At 38.5% G+C, this 9,578-nt stretch overlaps 1 protein-coding gene across 1 annotated transcript; it reads right to left on the bottom strand.

Annotated features, from left to right (window-relative positions):
- Nucleotides 1–7,849: 7,849 nt before the first annotated feature.
- On the bottom strand, nucleotides 7,850–8,851 carry LOC147487631 (uncharacterized). Its single transcript, XM_086574084.1, has 2 exons — nucleotides 8,630–8,851; nucleotides 7,850–8,524 (listed from the first exon to the last, which is right to left on the bottom strand). Exons 1-2 carry the CDS (start codon nucleotides 8,849–8,851, stop codon nucleotides 7,850–7,852), a joined length of 897 nt encoding a protein of 298 aa, XP_086430210.1.
- Between the last annotated feature and the right edge of the window lie 727 nt (nucleotides 8,852–9,578).

The raw sequence follows: 9,578 nt of genomic DNA, 5'->3' as shown, positions 1-9,578 counted from the left end.
AGGTTAGAATTCAAAAATATAAAAGAACCTTAAGACATTCGTTGAATTGCTCAACGAGGGTGGAAAGGATCTCCAGACTAACATGGGGACTATAGTCCAGCGGGAAGACGAGCGTTGGGTAGAGATGAAGGCATTTATGGTGGAACAGCGCCGGTTCCAAGTGGAAATTCTAGAACGCATGCCACCCATGGGGGGTTCTTCCTCAGAGGAGTCTGTGAGGCATGAGCGTCGTCGCGGAAGGAGGGATGGCTCGGGTCCATCTTCATCCCAGGGTCCATCTTCATCTCGTGTCTAGTTGTTTAGGGAATTTGTTATTTTGATGTTGTTTTTAAGGTTTTTAGTAGATTGAATGTTAAGTTGTTAAATTCAGTAGTTAAATTTGAATTATGTAGTTAATTGTTATTTGAATTTCTATTTTAATTTAAATTGGGATTTGTCTAAGCATGCGATAATTTTTGCGTAAATCTCACCTTCCCGAACTGTTTGGGGGTGGTATTCTTATTGTTAGCATTGTTTTTATCTGATCCACCATTTTAGAAGTAATTTTGCAATGAGTTGGTCGAGAATGTTGCTATTATTAGTGTGGCTATCATTAGATACTGTGGTAGGATGAAATTTCAATGAGTTTTGAAGTTGCTATTCTAAATTCAATCTAAAAGATATTAGGTTTGTTTTGGAATACGGAATATAGGTTGTTTCCGTTTAAGGTTTTGGAAATATTTTGTTTCTGGCAATTGCCTAACATTTTTTTGGCAACTTATCGTTTTCTTTTAGAAACTAAAACCCTATATATACTTGATTTATTCTACACACAAAACCAACACATCTCACTTTCATCTCTTACCCTGAATGTCTAATTTTTTCCTTTTATTTTTCACTTCATCTTGCTCTTAACACACGGAGCGCACCCTGCGCCCTACCTAGTCTATGTCTGAGTGCACCCTGCGTTGAAATGCCTGGAGCTCGAGTTATACTTGAGCGCGACCCGCGCCCATCCAATGCTACTTCTGAGCGTAACCCGCGCCCTGACCTTCGTAGCCCCATAAATTTTTTGTTTTTTTTATGAGTTTTCCAGGGTCGTTTGAAGCTCTTCTAGAGAGTAGTTATTGTGATGACATCTTCTACAGTCATACCTGAGCAGTCTTTCGAAGATTTGTTGGGAAGCGAGACCTATGGAGGATCGTTCCGCGAGAGGATCGTGCAGTTAGGATGGCGGCATCTACTGGTAAGTGATGACGACTCGTATTCACCTCAGCTTACTTCATATTTCTACAATAATGTTAATTTCTTTTGTCAACCTGATAGAGAACAAAAATTCTCCGTCGTAGTTAATGACAAGATAATGGAATTTAGTAAGAATTTGGTAGCGTTGGTTTCGGGATCGCCTTTGCCAAATCCTACAAACACGTGGGGATATATGACTGATAATGCATACCTCTATGACTATGCGTATTTCCACGAGTATTATGGGGGAAAGGTGTTTCGTGTAATGGACCAAAGGCGATATAACATAGCCTTTGGTAGCCTGTCCCTAAATGTATGCACCACCATGTTATTCATCCTGATGAATATTTTAGGGGAGTGGCAATTTACTTCTACAAATAGTACCGCTAGTGACGTTTTCCTTGCTTTAGCTGAGGGACATCGCCTATACGACATTCCCAGAGTTTTAGTGGCCAGTCTAAAGATAGCCCATAGCATGAGGCATAAGTATCTTCTTATGCCTGTTTTGGTTTGCCGCATCATGCGCGGTTGTTTACCTGAATTTTGTACTCAATTCACGGATTGGGTTAGGGTTGAAATCATGAGACCCATCAATTGTGTGGTTCATTCATTTCGAGTTATGACTTGGCCAGGATGGCAGGTGCAACCTCATTTTGTTGCTCCTTACACCCCATTAAACCAAGTAACACTTGACAGGTTAACACGGGTTGATGATACACGGCAAAGGGCTTGGCAAATTATCATAGCGTGGCAGGACGCAAAACAACCGTGGTCCTATGAAGAGGAGGAGGATGACGCTTAAACGATGGAGATAAGGTAAGTTTTTATTTTCGTTCGAGTCTGCTTATGTCCAAAGCAATTTACTCTTGTTAACCCCATAACGGGTGGAACTCATATAGAGTTGCGTCTATTTTTCTTTTTCTATACTAGTATGTTTTGACCTTGTTTTGTAGATGTTCCAAAATTTGACGCGTTTCCATGGTATTTTTCTACCCTTTTTATTTCAATACTTTGAGGACAAAGCATGCTTCTTGTTTGGGGTGGCATAGAAACACGCGTAATTTAAGGCATCTGTTAGGATATAGATATATATCATATGCACTTGTTTTCTATTAAAAATTTCAAAAATTCAAAAATATAAATAAAAAGTTTATGCTATACACTTAGGAATATTGGTTTTGTTTCTTTCTCTATGCTCTTAATAATATAGAAGTCTCACGTTAGCTTTTGCATTAGAATAGTTTTTAGAAACTTAGGATAATATGTAGGTAATAATCTCTGCATCTTTCTATAAATATATTACATGAGTATCTACGATTGTTTGGCAGTAAGTTTCTAAAATCTAGGCTAGAGTACTTATTCTATAAATCCTGTGAGAATATAGCCTAAAGCCTTATATGAGTGAAATATTTGAGAGATGACATAAGGGAAAAGTAAATTCCGAATAGAGAAATCACACGTCCACTTGCTTTATCATTATACCATATCAAAAGCGAGAATTTAGGCCCTCTTTGGATCGATATAGCCAGAAATTCAAACCTATGAATTAATTTCTGCTAGTCGCCCCTCTGAGCTTTTCTTTAGCCTTTCATAAACCACAATTCTTTTACCCTTTTACAAAAACAAAACAAAATAAAAAAATCAACCTACCCATTTTAGAATGAGTCTGAGAATTAGATGAGTGAAGAAAAGAGAAAAGAAAAACCAGTGTACACAAAAATTAAATAGTTGCTTCAGAAAAGAAAAAGAAAAGAAGTTTCCATCCAAATAAAAGAAAAATAAAAATAGAAGCAAAATAAAAGCTCCAAAAATAGAATAAAAGGAGTCAAAAAGCCAAAATAAAAATGCTAAGGATGGAAACAAAGTGTAGAAGCAAAATAACAAGGGTTTCTCTAGTTACGTAATATGAAGACCCTATTTTCTCAGACTTATCCTTTTTGAATATCCATTTCCTTCATTCTTAAACCATCACCTAATCCCCGCAACTCCTAAATAAGACCTCTAGCTCAATTAGGAACAGGTCAGTGTGATAGTAAGTAGATGTGTTTGATCGACTTCGGCTTCCTTATGTGTCATTGATATTGTAAGGTAAAGTGTGCCCATTGCACACTGGAGTAGCGAAACTTGAGCAGAAAAATCGGAGTATTTTTGTCTTGACTTTTATGTGAGGACCTACTTAAGGATGTTATTCCAAAGTTTCAGAAACGGACATGTTAGTGCATTTCATAGTATTACACATTGTATCTATGTTTATTCATAGATGATTGATCATTATGCATATATTAGCTTAGGTTTCGACTTGATTATTCTGTATTCATTGCTGGTGAGATGTATAGATAATTGACACATAAATAAGGAAACAATAGTTTTATTTCTTAGTCGTTGTAGTATAGATGAAGTTTCTGAGTGCCTTCACAGAAAAACTCTCACGAGGCTATAACTCGTCCACTAGTGAATTCCTAGTGGTTTAAGGCCTTGTTGCATATGGTCAATGCAATCGCACTCGGCGAGATTAGTTAGAACTCCAATTTTGGTCACTTATACTAATTTATCATATTTGCTTGAGGACAAGCAAAATACTATTTGGGGGTGGTTTGATAAGAGCCCAAAACTGTAGTTTTAACCCCTTTAACAATATCACTTTTGACCAATTATGTGATTAATAAGTAAGAGTTAGTGCTTTTTATCGTGTTCTTATGTATTTCAAGCATTGGAGTCGGATATGTGTAGAAATGCGCCCCTTTTGTGAGATAATGGAGCAAGGGTTGGTTGTTAAGAAGTTCTACAATTAAAGGCCAAGATCCAAGGAGAAAAAGCTCATTTAAAACCCAGTCAAAGCTAAAAAGTCAAAGTCAACGCGGGCAGAAACAACGCACAAAAGTCAGCAGAACTTCCAAAGGCAGTATCTTTGGACTCAGACCTCGGAATTAGGTCTACCTTGCTTCAAAACAACCGGCTTGGAAGGAGATTTCCAATGGTTCGAGCTTTGACCCAATCAGAGGAGCTAAAGTTGACGAAAAGGATGTTGAAGTCATTTCCAGCTGAAAAGCCCTCTGTGGACTGAAGAAATTGGGTTTTGGGCTCGATTTTTTGGCCCAAAACATGGCTCCTCAGCCTATGCACGAAAATGTGGATCTAGCTCTTCAAGATCAAAGAAACAAAAGCTTGGCTCTTAAGCTATTCTAGATCTAGTTCAGAAATAGTTCTGGATAATAAATTTTTACTTAGGGATTGAAATAATTTTAGTTTAGACTTCATTTTAATTAGTGATTACTTGTTTTTAATTCAGTTTTTCGAATCATTAGATTATTATTCATTAGATCAATAAAGTTAGTTAGTTATTCATAAATCTAATTTTAGTTCATTAAATCACTTAGATCTCAATTCAGTTATTTAGTTATTAATCATTACTTAGGTTTGAATTCAGTTTTGAATCCTTGATTGGATCAATATATTAAATTTATAATCTTTTTATCATGTCTTATTATTATTTATATATTAATGATAGTATAATGATTCAAGGCTAAAACCTCTATTAGAGGGGTTTGATGAAGTCTTGATGAAACTTGATTGTTGTTAGCGTAGAATTGTTGATAGTGATCTATTCCATTCTATAAAGTAGTTAGTTCACCATGAGAATGGGTTTGATTGCTTCACATACTAGTTCTTAGTTGGTAGAGATTACCATGAATAATTAGGGATTAGAATGATCCAATTGCTATGCGAAAGCATTGCAATTCGGATTACGACAATTCTTGCTAGTTTATTAAGTCGAATTAAGGTGGAATCAAATTCCCCTAATTCTTTATCTAGTTCAAAACCTTAGTATTTTAATTGTCATCTTACTATTTAGAACAATTTCGATTACGTTATTTCCATCTTTGTTAGCATAATTACAGTAATCCGTACTCTCATTGACTTTGATAGAACTGATAATCGTCGTGATCGTGAATTCTAAAGAACTAGGAGTGGAACGAATTCTCTACTCCAACTATATTGAACGATAACGAGAGTAGATAACTTTGATAAAATTAAGCTGAAATTAGTTTTAGTTTTACTTGTGTTTGAGTTTCGTTGCTTATTCGTTGGTAAAGCTATCGTTACCGCGGACCGCCATGTTTCCTATCATACCCTCGTAGAAGTTAATGAGAAAGTAAGATGTTGTCCTGTATGGTCCTAGCAGGGATAAAAGCTGATTGATTAGGATAAACCAAATCATTAATCACCAATTTCAGTATATTTGTAAGAACTTTAGACATGCACTTATATATAGTGTTGCATAAGGCAATCAGTCTAAAATCTTCTGCCCAGGATGGGTTAGTTATTTTGGGAACTAGACAAAGAAGGGTTGCATTGACCACTCTGGGGATTTTACAAAATCTAAAAGCATTTTGAGCTGCCAAAATAAAATCAAGACCAATAGTAGCCCAGCATTTCTTAAAGAAAAAAAGAGTATATCCATCTGGGCCTGGTGCTTTACTGTCCTCCATCTCAAAGAGCGCATGCTTTATTTCATCTTTTGTCACCTCAGAGTCCAAGGAAAATGAATCAATGACTGTGGCCTTGACTGGTAAGCTTTAGAAGAAAACTGGACTAGAGATCTCCTCCCCTTTTGTGCCAAGAATCCCTTTGTAGAACTCGATAATCATCTTAATAATGTCTTCTTGTCCTTGGACTGTGTCTCCTTGATCATCATGGAGAGACCAGATGCCACTTCTAGCTCTTTTTTCCTTAAGAATAATGAAGAAATAGGCAATGCACTTGTCACCTTCCAACATCTAGTCACCCTCTTCCTTAAGCTGAATCTCAGAAGCTTCCGCACTAGCAGGAGTCTGGTACTTTTTAAGAGCAACTTTTTCACTTTGGCCAAGGTGTGGATTGAAAGGGGAATCCTGCAAAAGCTTCTGGATATCATATAGCTCCTCCCTAGCTCTTATAACTCGACCATGGAGGTAAAAAAATTCTTCCGTGCCCAAGGCTTGAACCTTTCCTTCAAAAGCTTTAGCTTCTGCATGAGAATATATATGGGATTGGAATAAACAGGAGTCTCCCACACCTCTTCAAGGATAGCATGAAATTCCGGTTGCTCCATCCAGTAACTTTTGAATCTAAACGGGCCAATTTTCCTGCTTGGCGCTTTTCACTCTATGAGAATAGGGGAATGATCATAAATGACGTGTGGGAGGAATTCTGCCTTAGATGACGGATACTAAGCCAACCATAGACTATTTACCAAGCTTCGGTCTATTTTTGTCATAATCATGCCAGGTCCATCCACCTTATTACTCCATGTGAAAAAGAAGCCATTAAAAGATAAATCTGACATGCCACAAGTTTTTAAACATTCAATAAAGTCACTTACTTCTCTCGGATGCATGGGCCCCCCCTCTTCTCTCCTTTGCGTTAGAAATGTTATTAAAGTCACCGACTACATTCCAAGGTAGATTGATAAAGCTGTGGAGAGATCTAATGTCCTGCCATAACTTCAGTCTTTCAACTTTAGCATTTCTTACGTAGACTACAGTGAGAAAGTACACTTTATTGTTCGGTAAGTGAGTAACCTTACAATGAATATATTGATCAGACTCCATAAGCTTAGCAAAATATATTTTACATGGGTCCCAGCACATCCAGATTCGACCTGAGGGATCCTTGCTATAATTATTCATATGCTCCCAGAGTGGGCAGCACATATTGCGAATGCGCTCGTACTTATGTTGCAGAAATTTCATTTTTCAGGCAAACAATACACACTCAGCTTCTTGTCTATTCTGACTTTATTGATTTCTTTAGCTTTTTGGTCATCATTGGCTCTTTGCACATTCCACACACAGATAGGTGTAGTCATTAGTGACGTTTGTTCTTCGACCCCTTGGGCCATCCCTTTCATTTGTTGCTGTTCGGCTTCTTGGAAGCACTACCAAGCTTCGTACTCTGCTGAGATACTATCCTTTGATTGGGGGTAGCATCAGGTGCTATCCTTTGATTGGGGATAGCACCAAAGGACTCGGGAACTTGGTTATTCCTTTTGCCTGCCCTTGTGACAACACCCAAAGGTGTACTTGGAGGAGGGGAGAAGAGTAGGTTTGAAGTCAATAAAACTTCATCTTGAAAGTGCTCTATTTCTTCTTCAGACATTTCACTTGAATCAAGAACGCTTTGAGAGTCCTCTTCAAGAGCAGAGAATCGGTTATGATCTATAGCATAAAGAATTTCTTCCCCTATAGCGATAGGAAAGTTAGTTTCCATTGCCATTTCCATGAGTTGGATTGATTCTTCGTGCGATACAGTGGAGTTTTCTGAGACAAATTAGACCAAAGCATTGCAAGTTTGAGTGGGGGATCCACTATGTAGGCCAGCCTACCTTGGAATAGGTACAATATCTATTATTGGGTCTAGGGGAGTTTCCAAAACCGCTACAGTCAGTGTAGGAGTAATCTCCTCTGGGGCAGTCCTTTGTGAACTTGGGATATTTCTTTCCACTACACAGGCACCTGGAGTTCAAGACATACTTTGTGGAATGGGCATTTCCACCAATACATCTGTGGCTGCTGGTGCTTCCTCAACATCTTCTTGTGCTGTTGTATTTCCTCGTGGTCTCCATTCGGCTGCACGATTTTGTCTTTTAATTCGTTGCTGGCTTTTGGAGAGTACAGGTGCTCGGGCGAAGTGGGGCATTTGCATTCTCTTGGCTTGGAACTTGGTCCTTCCCTTTTTCTGATTGGAGTCTTCTACATTCAGCAGTTAGGTGGCCAACCATTATGCAATGAGTGCAAAATTTTGGAAGCTTACCCAATTGGATTTCTTGCCAAAAGTCAATGCCCTGTTCCACCACTTCCACTAAGATTTTATCTGGGATTGATTCAGTCAAATCTATTTCCACCAGTACACTTGTGTGATATCCGCTATCTCTGTCAAGAGTGTTGGTGTCAACTCTGATAGGGCTACCTAGTCCTCTTCCCATTGACATTAGAGTTTCAGCTTCCCAATATTCGAGGGGAAGTCTTGGAAATTTCACCCATACGGGGGCTGTTGCCTGGCGATATGTGTTTGTGCTGAAGTTTGGTGTCCATTTTGTAAACCTCAGAAGATGTCCTTCTATATACCATGTTCCTCCATGTAAAATTCTGCTATAGTCATCTTCTTTCTCAAAACAGAAGTTGGTATAACCTTTTCCCAAGGGTGAAATTTTCACCTTTCCAGTTAATCCCCAATCAGTGCTGACTACCGATCTAATTTTGTCTAGGGTAAGTTTCATATCAACTCGGACCACTAGAGATAGTTTACAAGCTTCAATGCCCTTTTCAACAAATCTTATAGGAAGTTTAATGGCTGGATGGTTATCCTTTCTGGTTAGCATTAGCAGTGTGGAGATATCCACTGGGCACTATATGTGAGGTCGTACCATATCCGCAAATGTGCTTCCTTGGTTTTGTGCTACCATAACATTTCTACTTGCTCCTTGGGCTGAAAATTCAACACCAGTTAAGGAGTTGTTAATGACTATTTCAGCAAAAGTCATCTGCCTTGCTGCAGGTTTAGAACCCTGCAAACAAGTCGAAACACTCTCCACAACATAATCAACTAGCCTAGCTGAACTGGGGTTTTCAAACTCATAAAGGTCCATACTTGTTTGCCTTCCGTCCCGAACTCTCACTTTCGAACAGTGGAGGATATTATCGCGTCACTGGAAAGCAAAGGAACTTTCCCGAACAACAACAGAGAAGGAGGAAGGAGTAGTGAACCAAAGAAAAATCAGCTACAAGTTAGAACCTTGCTGAGCTTGAACAACAACAAAAGGGGTTTTGCCCGAAAAGGACAAGAACATTGGAAAGCAAAGGGGATTTTTAATGGAGGCTAGGGTTTTTCTTATTTTTAATGGAGGCTAGGGTTTTGTTTTTAAATAAAAAGATTTTTACAGAGGAAATTCGCAAATTTTCTTTAGGGTTAAAAATTACCACCCCCCCCCCCCCCCCCACTAGATGGGAAATTAGGGTCTCCCCCCTAAACACACGGTCAACTTGGTGTCAAACAATTGAAAATTACACAAATGCCCTCATTGTTTTCAAAAAGAAAATGTTCATTTTTAATTAGGTGGGGGCATTTATGTTATTTTCAGTTGTTTGACTTGAAAGTTAAGGGCCAAACCAAGTTGACCGTGTGTTTAGGGGGGAGACCCTAATTTCCCATCTAGTAAGGGGGGGGGGGGGGGGGGGGTAACACTAGTTCACCCTTTTCTTTATTCAATGTTTTAAGCATGTTTAACTCAACTTTTGGGCCTAATGTGGGTCTAAAAACACCCAAGGTCCATACCTATATGAATGGGTACATTTTAACAATGTTTTTCAAACCCA

This window comes from Coptis chinensis, chromosome 7 (genome assembly GCF_015680905.1).
Source record: "Coptis chinensis isolate HL-2020 chromosome 7, ASM1568090v1, whole genome shotgun sequence".
Taxonomy (NCBI): Eukaryota; Viridiplantae; Streptophyta; class Magnoliopsida; order Ranunculales; family Ranunculaceae; genus Coptis; species Coptis chinensis.
Note: the sequence above shows the minus strand (reverse complement) of the source record. Positions and strands in the feature narration are given on the sequence as shown.